Source organism: Delphinapterus leucas, chromosome 2 (assembly GCF_059928025.1).
Source record: "Delphinapterus leucas isolate spDelLeu-1000000601 "Yukka" chromosome 2, BTC_Dleu_Yukka2, whole genome shotgun sequence".
Lineage (NCBI taxonomy): Eukaryota > Metazoa > Chordata > Mammalia > Artiodactyla > Monodontidae > Delphinapterus > Delphinapterus leucas.
In genome coordinates this window covers 89,614,335-89,633,136 of record NC_143130.1, presented here as the reverse complement: position 1 = coordinate 89,633,136, position 18,802 = coordinate 89,614,335, and the positions used below count along the sequence as shown (strand labels likewise).

Here is an 18,802-nt window from a genome sequence, read left to right as displayed (position 1 = left end):
AATCTAGAGGAAGTTAGAGCTTGGTAAGTACAGATGGGTGGCGGAGGGGAAGAGCAGGTTTGGGCAATAAAATGACGAAGGAGTGTTCCATTTCAGATAGGGTAGCCTCTGACTCCCCTGAGGCCTCACTGTAAAGGTGCACTTGAGCAAAGACCCAAAGAAGGTGCGGGATGAATGGACTTTCCAGCAGAGGGAACAGAGAGTGCAAAGGCCTTGAGGCAGTGGTATGCTTGCCATGTTCCAGACCTAGCAAGGTGGCCAGTAGAGTGAGCAAGGGTGGGCGGAAAGGTGTGGCAGAAGAGGAGGTCAGAGGAGGTCTCTGTGTGAGTGTACAGGCATGTGGACCACTGTAGATAAGGAAGAAGTCGTCTTCTTCTCCGGGTGAGATGGAGCCATGGGAAGGCTTAGAACAGAGGAGTGACATGATCTCTTAGGTTTGTAATAGGATTGTTATGGCTGCCGTGTTGAGAATAGACCACAGGAGCACAAGAGTGAAAACAGTATGACCAGGGGAGAGATGGTTGCAAGAATCCACGTGAGAGATGGTGAAGCCAGGAAGGAGTGAAAAGTCATTGAATTCTGGTTATATTTTGGTATGAAACTAACAGAATTTCCCGACAGACTGGACGTGTGGGAAGAAGAGGGCTCAAGGATTTGGGCTAGTTGGTTCCGGACACCCTATCTGAGTGTAATGGAGGTGGTGGCGGTTGGAGAGGCTGAAAGGCTTCCACACCTACAGCTCTGCCTGGAGAGAGCACCCTCCAGGTGCTCTTGCGTCCCCGCTGCAGCCCTGGTACCACTCCTTATGCCCCCAGCCACCCACCCTGACACAATGCTGGTTCTTGCCACATGTAACCACAAAGGTGGAAAGTTCTCAAAACATTTATGGTGAACGCCTCTCTTCATAGAATCATAGACCATTTGGGTTTGAAGGAACCTTAAAGATCACCTATGGAAGACTCTGTTGGTTGTTAAAAACAGACAAGCTCTCTACAATTAAGAAAAAACAGTAGTGATCAAAGGCCTAGGAACGGGCTAAAAAGGCAAAGCTGTCAGCATAGAAGGCAGATCCTTGTTCTGTTGCTCCCATGGTGAAACTGAGCAGAACCCTGAGGGGCTCCTGGGCACGAAAGCCTTTCTGTGTCCCCTGTTTCTTGTTTGTAGGGAACAGCCTCCAGCCTCCATGACCTTCCCTGAGTTCCACAAGACAGATTCGAACAGTTGCCAATCAGGGAAGGGAGGGGATGCAGAGACAAGGCAGGAGCAGGCAAGAAACAACAGTGCAGCCTTGGGGCAGGTCCTGGTTCTGCCTCAAGGGATACACATAACAATCTCTTTGAGCTCTTTACAGAACTAAAACCCCCAACAAATGGAAGATGTCAGCATTCTTCACTCCAGAGAAGATGACAGTTTGATAACCTTGAGAAGCTCATCAGACCACCTGAGACCAGATTACAGGAGTGAAGACCCTGCACACACCCTGATCCTTATCAGCAAGCCTGCCCTTGAACCCTTGCTATAAAACTCCTCACCAGGGGCTTCCCTGGTGGCACAGTGGTTGAGAGTCCGCCTGCCGATGCAGGGGACACGGGTTCGTGCCCCGGTCTGGGAAGATCCCACATGCCGCGGAGCAGCTGGGCCCATGAGCCATGGCCGCTGAGCCTGCGCATCCGGAGCCTGTGCTCCGCAACGGGAGAGGCCACAACAGTGAGAGACCCGCGTACCGCAAAAAAAAAAAAACTCCTCACCAAATCCTCCTGGGTTGGGACACACAGTTTTTCAGGGCACAACTCCACTGTGTCCCCCTTTGCCTGCCAAAGCAACAACGTTGTTCTTTTCTACTTTACCTAAAACTCCGTCTCTGGGATTTGATTTGGCACTGGTGCACAGAGGCCAAGTTTTCGGCATCAGGAGCCTCTCTACTGTCTTGGCACACCCACTCCATTCACTTCCTGTGGCCTTCAGTTCAGATTTTTGAGGAAACTAGGGTGATTGACTTAATTACCATGGCCCATTCTGGGTACCAAGCTGCTTTGAGGGTACTGGCAGCCTTTGGCTATGGTGGCCTTGGAAAGTGCCCAGCCTGGTCCAACTCAGGACCACCCTTGACCAAGGAATGGACTTGCTGTTTCCCCAAGGAGGATAACTGACTCAACCGGCACATCCCTCGTTGATAAAGGTGAACCAGAGAATCAAGGGACTTGGCCAATGGTCCAGAGGGAGTAGAGAATGAGAAGCATGAGCCCAGGCCTCCCAAAGCCCTGTACGGGACAAAGCAGCAGGGCTTGTTTCCAATGATGCTCCTCCCAGGCAGCCACATGCCTTCTACCACTGGGTAGAACTTTATACTATTTCTAGTACATCCATGACAGATGTATCATCCCTAGAAATAAAGGGAAGAACTGGGGAAAAACTACACAAGTATCAAGTGCTGTTGGACATCATTATCAATTTGAGAGGCTGGCAAACTTTCTGTGAAGGACCAGACAGCAAATATTTTAGGCTTTGAGGGCCAGATGGTCTCTGTCACAACTATTCAACTCTGTCAATGTAGCACAAAAGCAGTCATGGACAATATGTAAATGAATGGGTGAGGCTATATTCCAAGAAAACGTTATTTATAAAAACAGGCCGCTGGCGGGACTCCCCTGGTGGCGCAGTGGTTAAGACTCCACGCCCCCAATACAGGGGGCCCAGGTTCGATCCCTGGTCAGGTAACTAGATCCCACATGCATGGCACAACTAAGAGTTCGCATGCCACAACTAAGGAGCCCGACTGCCGCAACTAAGACCTGGTACAAAGAAAACAAACAAACAAACAAAAGGCTGCTGGCTGACTTGGCTCACAGGCTGCATGCAGTTTGCTGATCCCCTTAACTAAAAGGTTATGAAATAGTTTAAATGGTGCATCTTGAGTACTAAGGAACAAGTAAAAATTAACTAGTTGAATCCTTTTTCTTGGCCATCATGTTTGAATATTTGTAAAGTAGGAACACAGATCTTTCTTACCTTCCTAATTACAAATATTAGAGCATTTATGAGGAATCACCATTTGCCTTACAAGACAGGTTTTAGGAAGGGGAAAGCAAGGAAAAAGTGCAATGACAGGGATAATCACCTCTAATATTTCTCCTATGATTGAGAAACCAATAATTTTCAAACTTTCTCTTATTCCTCCTTAACCAGAGCTAACACACAAAATTAACTGCTTAAATTTCAATCATTATCCTATTCTCAAGCAGAGGGTTTACAAAGCAATGAAAATGCTCCAACTCAGGTAAACAAAGAAGCAGAGATAATCTGGGGAAACTGTACACCTAAGTAGGACCACTTTTACTCACATCACTCTTCCTCTAATAGATAAGGGTGCAACCAACACTGCCTTAAATCAGAATCCCACCATAGGAAGGCTGTGGTTATTACCTGTGCCCTCTAGTAATTCAAGGCTATGACCAAGCCTGATGCTTCTGAGAAGACAAAGCACTCATTCCTTCCACAGAAACCTGTACTACTTCAGGTCCCAAACCACAGCTAAGTCACGATTGCATTCTCTGGTTGCTCAGCTAGGAGCTCCAAACTTCATGCAATTCAGTATCTTATTTGCTCTAACCCTCTGTACCTTGAATACAGGCAGCCAGGTTATAGCCACAGTTACCCAACGCATTTCTGCAAGAATAAATCTCTTTCCTTACCAGAGGGTTGCCAAATAATTACTCAAAGTGTCAGAAAGATGGGAGGAGCAGGGTGAGGGGAAATAAAAGAGATTGAGACAGGGTCCAAAGTAGAAACATCTCCCCCTTTTCCAAACTCTGCATTGTGGGAGCTCCGGCGAAACATGCTTTGGCCCTGTGATCCACAAGGCTGCCGTTATTACCTATAATGTAATAAGCCAGGTGTCATATTTCATACGTGTCAGAAGAACCCATGTTAAGCTAAAATACTGAATTGCTAAGATAACTTAGACATTTCAAATAACTGAACTACTTAACGTGTGATCTAAATGTCTTTTGATGGTGTTCTCTTTCTAAAATGAAATACTTATGTGTATGGCTCCCAAGTTCTGAGCTTAGACTCAGAACTAAGCACCTTTTATGGTCAGGCCCATAGTTCAGGATACTTCTCTTCCCTCTCTCCTCACTTAAAAAAAAAGTTATTAATATTACATGGTAGCCTTTGACTGTTTTCAGGGGCCATGCACACCCTCTTCTGGTCAATTCTAAGAAAACCTGATCACTGTTAGGGAAGGAACTCTGTCAGCAGTAGTACAAATTTTGGTCCAAGAAAGGGAACTATCCTGATAACAACTGAGAGGCATCCCTCCTTTCTCTTTGTGATCATCAAAACTTAATTTTTCATTATGAAAATTAGTGAACCTACTATTTTCTAACAGGTGAGTTTTCAGAACTTCCTCCACTTCATTGTGATACAGTGACAAGGTCTGAGACAACTCCAGGCAAAGGGTGATCAGGTGAGGCTCAGTAAATCCAGTCTCTGAGGCAATCAGTTCAGTCCCGGCAGATCTCACACTGCAGAAGACACATGAAGATGAGGGGAAGCCCTGCTTAGTTTGCACACATTGAGCATTTTGTGCTGACATAACATAGAAGACATAGTGAATAAAAGCATAGACTTGACCACAGGACTGAGTCTGAATCCCAGATCTGCTAATTTACCAGCTGTGGAGCTTGGGCAAGTTACTTAACATTTCCATGATTATTTCATCATCTAAAAGTGAGAAATTATAATAGTATTTCCTCATAGGGCTGCTGTGAGGATTAAGTAAGTTAATATTGGGAAACGGCTTAGAACAATGTCTGGCACAGAGTAACTAGCATAAAAAGGAGAAGGAATTGGTAGGAGCCTTTTCCTAACACTAAGATGGTCTCTGGTGAGATGGTTAGACCCATGCCACAGATCACACCAACCATAGAGATTTTTACTAGTTACTCCTTCCTGCAGATTATACCTTCTTTGGGCAAACCCATGAGAGCACTAAGGGATACCACAAGCTGGACTCTTCTTTTCTCTATCCTACATGCTCGGCAAGTCAGGAATTCCTCAAGCACCTATTCTGAAATGATAGACTACATTTCAATAATCATTTTATTAGTTACAGAAGAATTTCCACTAGTATTTACATAGTGCAAAAAAGCTGTTATTACCCCTATAATGTGATATAGCAATCATCCTTCATACAGCAAAAGACCTATCAAGATGAAAATCCCTTCATGTTATAATTCACACTAACTTTGCTAGTTTTTAATTAGAGCATTACGATTAAGACAGTAAATTATAAATTCATGTGGTATACTTAGAAATTAAATTACAAAATAATACAAATCCTCTTAAGGTGTGATGTGCCAACAAAGTTTAAATTTTTATCATTAATTAGAATTCAGATTTCAGATTAGGCAAACAGTCTGGCTGATTCTGTGATGTGTGTAAAGGTTGGAAGGAACAAGGGAGGAAGAAGATATATTATTTCACAAAAAAAATTTAAGTCAAAAAAAGATAAAGTGTTTAAATGGATAAGTTAATGTTCTACTTTGTTGACACAACATACAGAAAATACTTAAATGACAGGTCTTTTTTTTTAAGCAAACAGCAGCTTTACAAACAGTAATACTTCTTTATATATATATATTAAAGTAACAATGTGTTAGGATTGAACAGTTTTGTGCTAAAGAGTTGAAAAATGAATGTGGAGCTCACTACTCATTTGCACACTGTAATTCCCATCCCACCCACCTCCCCAAGCTTATTAAGAAATCAGACTATTACATTATTTGGATATTAATTTCTCAATATTTGAACTATGTGAATTCCTTTTGACTAATTCTTTTCCAAATACTGGAAGCATATAAAATACCATCTCTGCAAAAATGACATCCATTCAGAGCCTTTAAAAACTTTTCAATGTATAACACATTTTTTCCGTTTAGTCAAAAGAAATATATTACAACATTTACAAACATATTTAAACCAAAAGTTAAGCTAATATGAACATTGTCTTTTGAGAAGTAATCTTCACAGCAAACAAACCTACTGAAGCAGAAATCTAGTTTTGGGAGTGCAATTCATATTTTAATTAATATATTTATGTATTGAAATAGAAATCTAATATTAATTATTGCCACTAAAACCACCTCTACACATGAAGAAAAAAAATCACTATGGTTTTTATTTCTTGTGATGATGAACCTTTATTCTTAGCATTAGATCTCTCTAGATCTCCAAAGAGCTACTCACCCCAGATCCAAAAAACACTTTCCTAATTTTCACACCTCTGCCTGCATATAATATACACAAATTCCAGAATTTATCAAAAGGAAACGAATTATAAAGACATTATCAATACTTATTTAAGCACACGTTCTACACAGTAGCACTTCCTTTAATAAATTTTGGGTTGTCCTCTAGAGGTGACCTGTCTCATATAAAAAAGGCCATGGTCCCTTGGGTTTGCTGGCAGAAGATACTGCACGTGCAAGAGCGTTTATCAAACACATAACTGAACACTTCTGAAGTCTATAGCAAAATTCAAAGTTACTGGTGTTCTGAAGATTTCTTCAACTTCCCTTTTGATACAAATGTCAAAAAATCTAAAATGACAATTCTCATTCAGTAGAGATATAAAACATAAGAAACCTTTGAAAAGCCACTCATTACCTTAAGATCAAGAGTTATTTGAATCACTGACACCAAGCAAAGGAAATTTACACCATTAAAAAGTATGCAAAATTTTTCAATATACTTTTAAGATTGTCAGTAGTTCAAAACCTCTATCATTTCTTTAAACCAACTAACACTTCCAAATGTACAGAGACAGTAGGATCTGCCACATATAAATCCATGATTACTATTTCAGAGGCTTCATTCCTTACATGCTACATACCTTTAAGTACTGGATACTTTGTGCCTAAGAAGTCTATACTGAAGAACAGTTTAGGCAGGACAGTACAATAACGTCCCCTTTTAGCACGCTAATAGAGTTGATAGACTTGACATTTCCTACACAGCAATGCTCCTAAACTTTCACAATTCACAAATAACTAAGTCATCAACCAAGAATCTGGTCTCTCCAGTAATTAACGTTGGGATTATCAATAAATACATCAATACTAGAACAGTAGTCCCAATGCATTCAGTAAAGAATCTGCCCAATTCTTCCCTCTCACCTCTGTGAGGCAAAGCTCTGCCCCATAAAACCTGGGCAGGGAAAATACCCCTCCCTCTTCAGTTCTGTGCCTGCTTATCAGAGTCGGAAGTGTAAAGCTGGCATGCGTGTGTGTGTGTACACGCAGACACGTGTGTTGGTTAACTGGACGTGGTGGGTGGTTGGAGGGAAGACAGAAAAATAGGTAATTTGTAATTCTCCCACCATTATAAACTTGCAGAGGTCACTACCAGGTGGTGACTGACTAGCAAAACATTTAGCTCAGTAACTTTAACTTCACCCAAGGAGGTACAAACATTCCAGGAGAAGGGTAGAGATAAGTAACAGTGATCAAGAATTAATACCTGTGCCTATCTCCACACTCTAAAATCATCTAATAGTTTCAGCACAATTAGAACTTTCTCTTTTCTTCAAAACTTCCTCTTCCAAACCTTGATTATCAGGATACATGTTACAATTGCATGAAGTTCCTTTCCCTGACTCCCGTCAGTAACTGTGGTCAGTGTTACCTGGCAGGTGCTCAAGGTTAGGGACAAAATATTTTTCTTAAAAGGTGCAACGGTTTTTCACTCAGGACAAAGTATGAATACTCAATCAGATCCATATTTTAAGTCCAGAGAATCCCCAATCAGAAGCATGCAAGAGAACACACCAGTATAAGACTCTGCTTCTGGATAGTTTACAATTAAGTGCTGCAGTCATACAACCGGTTACAATTATTCACCTGTCAAAATTTGCCTAATTTTATGCAAATACGACTATGTACAAGAGCATTCCTGAGGTAAGTAAGAAGCAAATGTGAAACAGAACCCAGAATGTCCTATTATGGGTGACTTCTCACTATTAAAGACAAACATACCTAACTTTCCACAAATAAGGCCAGCTCTAATCTACCATGGTGGCTCCTTTGCTAGCCTAAGTATTGGAGGCTCTGTCTTAGCCCGTCCCAACTTTAATCAATTACCATGATCAGTGACTTCTGACATAAGCATTTGTGGACTAAATAAAAGGTGCATCCATTTTTAATACAAAACACTTTGCGAACTTAGTTACCCTCAGCCATTTTTTTAGTTTTCTAACTCTACCTCCAGTTCTTTTCTAAAGAAGCCCAAACAACTTTTTGGTCAGACAAATTAGAGTATAGGATGTATAGTCTTGAAGCAAACACTGGTAACTGCTCCTTTTCTTAGAAGCTTAGCCTTTAACCTTCAAAATGACTAAACAGGCATTTTAAATTTACTTTCTTTAAAATCTGGTCTTCTTTTTAAATCGTTATTTTCCATAACAAAATAAGCTGAAACAATTCTGAATTTTCCGTACAGTTCTTAGAAAGACACTTAGATGCTAATTAAAAGCTAAGCTATGGATCATAACAAGTGAAAGACAGCTACAAAAATATCTGTCAGGAATTAAGTACATATATTAAATACTGGACAGTGCAAAATGTTGAGATGAAGCATGAAAGATAATGGCTGCAACCCTTACATAGCTGGAGATAGATAGCTGACATTTCCTGAGTTATAGATTTGGGGGCGTATAATTAGAATCAGAGTGCTCCTTGCTCAGCGAGCTGCAGTTGCTGGGCTTCTGCTGTTCCTGACTTGCTTGATGGTCAGTAGTCCAGGCCTCGCTATCCACCCCTGTCTCTAGCACCTCAGCAGCCTCTGCTTCCTCTTCCCCACTTTGCTCTGCATTGTCTTCCTCAGAACCATTAAGGGTTTTTCCAAGCTGAAGAGTTTCCATCGTTCTCTGAGTCTCAGAGACCCAAGACTCAATTCTACTGTTGAGCTGCACTTCTACAGATATGGGTTCATGAGTATAATCTTCCTCCTCCTCCTCGTCTTCATCATCTTCTTCTTCCAGCATGCCAGGTACAAGAGTGCTGGTGGTGCTGGTGATGGAGGAATTCAAAAGATCCCGGCCACTGCCATCCAAAGAGCCGGTCTCTGTACTCTGCTGTGAGGCCCATTCCAGGTCATCTGGCTTCACGTCCTCTTTATCACTCACTGTTGGTTTTCCAGGGTTTGTAGCTGAGGTAGTACTGCCTGCAGCCACTGATGATGGCTGCTTACCAACAGGGGCTGTGTCAAATGCAAGTTTACTGGGTTTTTCAGATGTGCTGTGCTTACAAGAAACTTCTCTCTCATTTTCTGATGTTTCCAATGCGTCCGAAGTTTCCACCATGTTTCTCCAATTTGTTTCTGCAAATATCAAACAGATTTTTTAAAAACCAGAACACTGTTTCAGAATCATGCAACTCTTACAAGAGAGAACAACAAACTACAGAAATCTGTTGGCTCACCAACTGACTGGAATGTTATAAATGGAAAACAGTTCTCAAAAAACCCCAGCACATTTAACATAAAGAAACAAAGAGGCCAAAATAAGCATATTAATGCTTCAGAATGTAAAAGATCTAATACTAACAGGAGCTCACTGACTCTAATATATAAAATCCATGTATTCATAAAAATCAACGAATTGCCTAACTTTTTTTGGCCCTGAAGTGTCCTGGGCTCAAGGATCCACAAGTCACAGATGGCAGAGCCAAGATGTCCATCAGAAAAAAAAAGACAAAGAAATAGTTCTGATTTAACAGGCTTATATTGTGCTCCTTTAGCAAGTCAGAGCTGTCTTTTGGCCTGTAATGGAACTTGTGTTTCCATCTATAAGCAAAGATGCCATGCATGTACTTCTAATATTTGTGAAAATGTGTTTTATAACATATGTATGTTGCCTGGCTTACTAAGTGACTTTGAAGCCAAAAAATAATCAAGTGTTATTATATAATACAGTGGTGATAATCTAAATTATTTTTAACAACAGGTAGTCAGTTTAGAGCAAAAAATGTACTAGGAATCAGGAGATGAAGAACAACTCTCCCACCTGTTTTTTGTACGTTTTATTTTATTTTCCATTTAATTTTTTTATCACTAAGGTATAATTGACATAAAACATTATATTATTATAGTTTCAGGTGTACAACATAATGATTCAGTATTTGCATATACTGAGAAATGATCACTACAAGAAGTCTAGTTAACATCCATCCCCATTAATAATTACAAATTTTTTTTAAGATCTACCCTCTTAGCAACTTTCAAATACACAATAATATTAATTGTAGTCACCAAGCTGTACATTAGCTCTCCAAGCCATATTTATTTTATAACTGGAAGGTGGTAACTTTTTACCCCCTTCACCCATTTCGCCCACGCCCAGCACCCCCTGCCTCTGGCAACCACCAATCTGTTCTCTGTATCTATGAGCTTCGGGGATTTTCTTGGGGTTTTTTTTGTTTATTTTTTGTTTTGTTTTTAAGATTCCACATATAAATGAGATGATACGGTGTTTTTCTTTGTCTGACTTATTTCACTTAGCATAATGCCCTCGAGGCTCATCCTTATTATCACAAATGGCAAGATTTCATTCTTTTTAATAGCCGAATAATATTCCACGGTGTGTGTGTGTGTGTGTATATATATATATATACACACACACACCACATCTTCTTTATCCACTGATTTTCTTTACCGATTTATCCATCAATGGACATTAAGTTGTTTCCGTATCTTGGTTATTGTAAATAATGCTGCAATAAACATGGGGGGTGAATACCTCTTTTTTGAGCTAGTGTTTTTATTTTCTTCAGATAAATACACAGAAGTGGAATTGCTCGATCATATGGTAGTTCTCATCTTAATATTTTGAGGAACCTCCATATTGTTTTCCTTAGTGGCTGCACCAACTTACATTCCCCATGAGCAGTGCACAAGGGTTCCCTTTGCTCCACATCCTTGCAAACACCTGTTATTTTTTGTCTTTTTGATAACAGCCAACTAACAGGTTGTGAGCTGATATTTCATTGTGGATTTGATTGGCATTTCTCTGATGAATGGTGATGCTGAGCATCTTTTCATGTACCTGTTGGTCATCTGTGTGTCTTTCTTTGGAAAAATGTCTATTCAGATCCTCTGCCCAATTTTAAATCAGATTTTTTTTTTTTTTGCTATTGAGTTGTATGAGTTATTTATATATTTTGGTTATTAATCCCTCATCAGATACATGATTTGCAAATATATTTTCTCCCATTCAGTAGGCTGCCTTTTCATTTTGTTGATGGTTTCCTTTGCTGTACAGAAGCTGTCTGATTTGGTGTAGTCCCACTTATTTTTGCCTTTTCTTAAAAAATAAAAATCCCCTTCTATTTGCATTGTAGCTGCTATTTGCATTTTACAGGCATAATGATCAAGCTGTAGTGATAAAGCAAGCCTATTCATACAAATATACTTAACTTGACTGCCCCCCATCAATTATATATTGCTACAGACCATATTTTGGCCACCTGAAGTCAGGGCGCATGGTTTGGGGAAAAAACCTTCCTTTCCTGCAGCTACTTCAAATGTAGAACAGGTCTTTCCACATGACAAAAAAATCTAGTCCTCCTCCTCTATTCTTTCTCAGTTAATAACATCCTTTTCAGTCTCAAAGCAGAAGAAACCTTATAGTAATCCTTGATCCTATCTTTCTCCCTTACTATATATATCCCTTCATTCCATTGAACTCATAACTATACCATGTCACTTCTAGCCCCAAAACTATTAAATCTGGGCACTACTGCCTTAGCTCAAGCCTCCTTTATCTTGCTGTACATCTACTATACCTTTCTAATTGGTTTTGTGAATTGACCACATCACTGTCTAACTGGCTTTTTATTTACCCTAGTAATCCAAACTCCTTAGTTTAGTAACCAAGCCCTTCATAGTCTATCCTTCTGGTCCCATTCATTTTAACCCCCAGCCATGCATTCCATGCTCAAGGTCACTTTGAATTCTCACTGCTCACAGAAGTCATCCCCTTTCTGTTTACAATTCTTTGCTTTGCATAAGCTGTTCTTTCTGTATGAGATGTGTTTTCCTCATTTACCCTTCACACTCCTACTCATTCTTGACAACTTTTAATGCTAGTTCCTTTGTGAAGCCTTTCCTGATTTTCCTAAGACCGTCACTAACCTGAACTCCCACAGCACTTTCTGCATATTTGGTTCAAAAGCATTTGTTTTTTGTTTTCTGTTCTCCCTCCTCCCTCCTCCCTCCTCATTCCCACTCATCTCTGTGTTCCTGTGGCTGGCATACAGTATGTGCTGGGAAAATAAGCCTTTACAGTAAATGGAAATTTTCACCCATATATGTAATTATGCAGAAAATAACTTTCAAAAGCCATACAATTTACAAAATTTAGGTACACATATTTCCTTCCGACAGTTTTTTTCCTCTTTCAAAAGTACTATAAGAATTCATGTGGGGTCTTAGAAAAAGTCCCACCTCTCCCTTAACAGTGAGTCAAAGGAACAGGAAAAAGAAAGGTGGTCAGAAGACTGAGCAGGGCTGATCTCTCTCCAGGCTCTGTCTTGGGCATTCAGCTACTAGGTAGGTGAGCTGAAAGCCAGACAGGTCCTTTGGAAAGAAAAGGGTGATATGACCTTGGAAGCAGAGACAAGGGACTCTGTGATTAGCCATCAAGAGACCTGTCACAATGATCAAAGAGCCACTGAGGTCACATATCCACGGGGAGGGTCCAGGGTTCCACCTTAAAGTAATAGGTGAAGCTTGATAACAACTAATGAGCACACAAACACATAACTGTGACGGGGAGAAACAAAGCGAGTATGAAAATGCCGTCTTTGGTTGGAGGAGCGGGCAGGGGATGGGAGGGGGTTGGGCTGAATACAGGAGTCTAAAGCCAGAACAGCACATCGAGAAGCCCACTTCTGAAGAAGGGATTAGGAAGCAATGTAAAGGCAGGGTCAAAGATCTCAACAAACCTGGAAATGTTACTGATCCAAACCTACCCTGATTCTGAATTGTTTACTTTAGCAGAATTTAGTCAATAAAGCTGCTTATTAACCCCTCTATGCTTTCCTGTTTTCTTAGTTGGTTCTTTGTGAAACTACCTTTTCAACTTTGACACTAGTTGGTTTGTCAGAGGATGAGGTGTGTGTATTTCTCCCATCAGTCATTACACAGAGGGAAGCTGTCCATCTTTAGATAGTTTTATATAGTAGAGGAACACAGAGATGAGTTCAAGACCCTATAGAAGAAGGTGTGGTGGCAGAGAATGAGCCGGAAACTCAAGATAGATAGAGGTAGTCCTCCCCTCACAAGGGGTTACTGAAAACCTACTGTATGGTCCTACTGGAAATTCATGCAACACACAAGGAATTCACATCACACTAAGAATTCTAGAGTCAAACTTAGCAGCTCTGTGACACTGGCAAGTGATTTACCTCACTTCATTTTAGTTCTCTCATCTGTAAAATGCAGTATAATATTTCTTATCTCCTAGGACTGCTCAGAGGATTAAATGTCTTAATAAAAGTGCCTAGTAAGAATTCAGTAAGTGAGCTATTATTATTATATGTCAAGTGCCCATTAGGTGTCAGGTTTCCATCTCAAAGAACGTACTACTTAGTTGGGATTTATGTTTGAAACTATTTGTTTCACGTAAGTATGACAAAATTGAGACTCAGCTCCAGTGGAAGGAAAACATAAGCAAAGAAAACAATTACGGTGTACACAAAGAACAGTAAGACTGAACTATCATAGGAACCTTTCTATTCTACCAATGTTTAGCACCCCTTTCCCAGCTTTGTTTTCTCTTTAGACTGTGGAAATCACAAGAAAACATTTTAGAAATCTTGCACCAGAATGGCATGGGAGACACTATTTGTTGTCTACCCAAGAGTCATTCCCCATTTTCTTCCTGGCTAACAGAACCCCCAAGCCTGAGATGGACTTGAACACAGTCCCATGGGAGGAATTAAAATAGTTCTTAGACTATCATGACTATCCCATTCCCCTTTGCCAGATATTCTCTTGCCCACATCTCCCTTGCAGCTAAAAGCAGTCACATGGTCGGCTCTGGCCAAATGAAACAAAAGGCAAAGTCTTCTGAAAATTGTTTCCTTCACTGATAAAAAGAGCATACTGCTTGAACCTCCTGCCTGAACTGTTGTGATGCCCAGGGCCACTGCAGCCATTTATGAACATGAGATGATAAGCACAAGAATAAGAAGCCACAGACTGAAAATGGAAGAATAGAAAAAAGGAAAGAACTAGGGACATTGACAACATTGTGAAATAATTAAATACCCTAATTTCTCAGGCCACATTAGTGGGTTGTTTTCTGTTTGTTTGTTTCTGCGGTACGTGGGCCTCTCACTGTTGTGGCCTCTCCCGTAGCGGGGCACAGGCTCCGGACACGCAGGCTCAGCGGCCATGGCTCATGGGCCCAGCCGCTCCGCAGCATGTGGGATCTTCCCGGACCGGGGCATGAACCCACGTCCCCTGCATCGGCAGGCGGACTCTCAACCACTGCGCCACCAGGGAAGCCCCATTAGTGGGTTTTATGTCTGTTGCTGAATACATCTGATACTGACAGAGTAACTTTGTGCTTTACTCTCAAAGCAAATTATTTATGATTATTTCCACTTATTTTGTTGGCGTCCTCATAAATCAGATCATAGGCCAGAATCTTTAAGGTTCTGTCTAAATCCCTTCTTAGAATTCAGCCATTAGCTCACAAAACTTTCGCTCTGAATGAAACGTTATACATGATCTAGACAAACCCTTCTCACTTTACTGAAGACAAATCTGAGGCTCAGAAATTAATCAATTATGCCTAAATACCCTAGGCAGACTGTGGAAAAGCCAAGGCTTCAATCTTTGAACACTTTAAATCTGGTGTTTTGAAAACATCTTCTAAGTCTTTGAGAGGTTCTTTTTATAACTTTTCTTTTTATGTGCCCAAATGAAGATCACGGTCATTTCCCCAAACCCACAGCTTTAGGAATTTACCTTGCAGTTTACCTTTGAGATCTGGCATATCACTAATCACTATATAGAGAAATGATTTCATCTACAAAGTTGGCCCTTTATCTTCTTTACTTTCAACTAGTATCACTTTAACCAAAGAAACATCTCTGCCTCTAAGCCAGAATCACCTTTGCCTGACCAACAGTTTCTGAAAGGTGCACAATAACTTGTTAGTTGCCTCTGGTCTGCAGCTTTGTCAAAAGCATTCCAAACATTTAACTACAATCACAGACAAGGAGAGCAGGAAAGAGAAGTGTGGGAAGAAAGGAAGAAAACGATGACTCAGTTTTTTACATGTTACATTTTAGGTGGCAACAAGCTATTTGATAAACTTTCAGATACGACTAAAAAGAGAAAAGAAAAACAAGAAGCCAAGGTGAAGGAGGTGGCTGCACTATTTTTAAAAAAGAACAGGGGAAATGAAACAGAAACTAGATCAAGAAAGTAATCTAGTATTCTAGTGCTAGTGTTCAAAGTATTATAGAAACATTGCAAGGAAACTACTAAAATGCAGAGTACAGTAATTATTGTTACTTTAAACCTTATACATAAATACTGTTTTTAGTCTATAAGTCCTTTTCACTACCATCAGATTTAACTCAAGACAAATGTCACAAGTCTACGTTTGATAAGTTTAGATTGAATATTCAGGTCTTTTGTTTACACAATAAATACAAAATTTTAATAATCAAGTATAAAGTATTAGAATAAAACTTCCTAGAATTTATTTATTTACTTAGTGATAGGTCAGAAGAATGGTACATTTGGCTTTTTAAATCCCTTTGGGATTTTCTTTTTAAGATTTTGGAAATGTGACTAATTTCAGGGTCTCACAGAAACTCTCAGCCCCAAATATTCTCCTAACTTTCAATGGACATGTGTAATACAATTTTTAAACCAAAAATGTGAGCAAAATTTGAATAATCAAGAAGATAAAAACAAAAGGTAGCATGGAGAGTCATTTTTAAAATGACATTAATCATTAAATTATTTCAAAATTTCAGTCATTTAAAATGGTATGTAATAACTTACCATATTCCTTTTCATTGACTTCAGAGATGGGTTCAGAAATAACACTGCAGAAAGAAATGGCGCTTGCTGCAGAGGGATTCCGAGAATGCCCCATGTGGTGTGGCACCTTTTTCACGTTCTTCAAGGCTTCCTCGGCTTGCTCCTGTTCCATTGCTGCAACCATATCTTTATATGCTTTCCTGGCTTCTTCAGTGAGTTCTACTAACTTATTAAACAGGCTCTAAAAAGAAAGAGATTTTGCCCAGTCCATTTTTTGTTATACTCTTTATTACTACCATTAGCAATAAATACCTCTACTGTTTCAGGACTGGATACACTTTCTATCAGCACAAAATCCAAATGGTATGCAAACCACAGAACCTTACAAAATACTCTGTAACTTACATATATTGTTTAGTTAATTCTCACAAGTCTGAGGCAACTTCTTGATTCAGTACTAGCCACTAAATATGCTATATTAAAGTTCTTACAGAGTTTATCAATTCAACAACTGCACCCTTTAGCATGTGGCACTATAGTGGGTACCAAGACTACTGGAACCACCCCTCTGCTCTCAAGGAACCTTCCATATGGCTGAAAGGAGAGGACAGGAGACGATGATTCAGGGGACAATACCTTAAATGCCTTGACATGTACAAAGTGGTTTAGCTTTGGGAGGAAACATCTAACTGCTGGGCATCAGTGAAGAATTCATAAAGGAATATGACACCTGATGTAGGCCTTGAAAATCTGGTATAGTTTTGAGGAGTGGAGACAATACATTCTTAGCCAAGCATGCAAAACCATAAACCAAGGTACAGACTTAATAAAGTTCAAGGCTTGTTTGGGGAGCAGTGAAGAATCTTATATGGGTTCGAATATAAGGGAATGAGTGTATGCAGGGTGATATCAAAGGATGCAGAAGCAGATGGCAGTCTCCACAGGAATGAAAAGTTCCCTATCATGTTTGCTTGTTGAAAGAACTCTTTACAATAAGACCAAAAAGAAGTGATGGTATGGCTAGCTGCGGCCTTGAAAATGATGAAAGGCTAATTATAAAAATAGAATAAAGAACCTGGAAATAGAATGTGGAGTTAACCAGAAGTTCTTCCATCAGCAAAAGAGAATGAACATGAATGGAATTAATAACCCCAATGAAACTGTAAATGACAGAGCACATTTGTGTTAATAAATGGCAAAATTCGTTAGGCATTAAAGCTGTACTTCAATAACTATGACATCTAGCAATGTCTAAAGAAAACTGAAGTTTTCACAGTCACCAGAAAGACAACCAAAGAATGACTTTTAGTGATTCTTACATCAAATGACTTTTAGTGATTCTTACATCACAATTCAACAACATTCTACTCCTGTTTAATGTCTTGATTTAGTATCAGAATGCAACATACCCACACATTAAGTAAAAAATTTTAGATGGTAAATATGACCTGGCCACCTGGAAGAGTATGTTTAATTATATATATAAAATTATGTTTTCAGACAATGGAGAAAAAGTACAGCACATTTTTTTTTTCTTAACAAGGCACTGTCATTTAAATATAAACCATAACAACACGAATGCATGGCAAACGTGTCATATTACTACGGAATAATGTATCTCTAAAAACTAAACTTAAGCAGGAAAAGCATAAGTAATGTGCTTTACCCGGCTGCAGTTTAAACTGTTTAAAGTACAATACAGGTACAATAAACACTGCTACTAACTGTATTGATTTTTGAAAAGGGGTGGGTGCTAGTAGTATCAAAAATATATTCAGGATTTACTTATTTTTAAAAAGGAGGATGGATTCTGATTTAAAAAAGCCCCCATGAGTTACATGTAAGAGACTTCATAAATATTTGTTTGCAATAAACCATGCACTTAAGTGCAGCCAACAAAAAGAAAATAGGCTTATGGATATGCAATTTTGAGATTAACATTGGTTTTACAATATAAATAAAACACAGAAACTGTTGGGAATAAAACAATACACAAGAAGAAGAGAAAATAAAATTGAAGAGAAAAGCTATTAGGGAATAAAAGCTTTGAATATCAGGGTAAAGACAGAAAGCTTAATTCAAAGGTTAGCATTATTACATGGTAAATATAAGGTAGGTGCACTACATTACTATGAGTAGACACTCTGGACAATATAGCAGTACTTCCTTTACCTCCGTTTTATGAATGTGTTTTGGTTTAAACAATAACTTACTACCTCAAAATGGAGAAGGCAAGAAAAGCAATGTACAAACAAAACTGCCAAACATTTTATAATATAATATCATACATATAACCTAATATACATAGTTCAGTAAGAAGTCAATACAATTAAAAACAAACATATCCCCTTTTTCTGACCCCGATTCCATTCCTATTCCATAAACTCTAACAGTGAACAAAAGAGTACATTGTTATTATGTGTCTTTATCACAGAACTACTTAGCACCTAAATTCTCACATGAAGTTTAACGTAACAGGCAGATATACATCAACCATACAATTAATTAAAGAAACATTTATTACCTGCTCATCCTCGAGTAATGTAAAAGGTTTTCAGGGATATAAAGACAAGGGAAATCAAAGAGGAAATCAAAAGATACCTAGAAACAAATGACAATGAAAACACAACGACCCAAAAACTATGGGATGCAGCAAAAGCAGTTCTAAGAGAGAAGTTTATAGAAATACAATTCTACCTCAAGAAACAAGACACATTTCAAATAAACAACCTAACCTTAC

At 39.3% G+C, this 18,802-nt stretch overlaps 1 protein-coding gene across 1 annotated transcript in view; it reads right to left on the bottom strand.

Annotated features, from left to right (window-relative positions):
• Positions 1–5,085: 5,085 nt before the first annotated feature.
• The window catches only part of SECISBP2L (SECIS binding protein 2 like), a 62,652-nt gene continuing 48,935 nt past the window's right edge, over positions 5,086–18,802 (bottom strand). Inside the window, exons 17-18 of the mRNA XM_022587153.3 lie at positions 16,084–16,303; positions 5,086–9,378 (exon numbers count right to left, since the gene is read on the bottom strand). Coding sequence (XP_022442861.1) covers positions 8,696–9,378; positions 16,084–16,303 — 903 coding nt within the window. The 3' untranslated portion in view covers positions 5,086–8,695. The remainder of the gene's footprint in view (positions 9,379–16,083; positions 16,304–18,802) is intronic.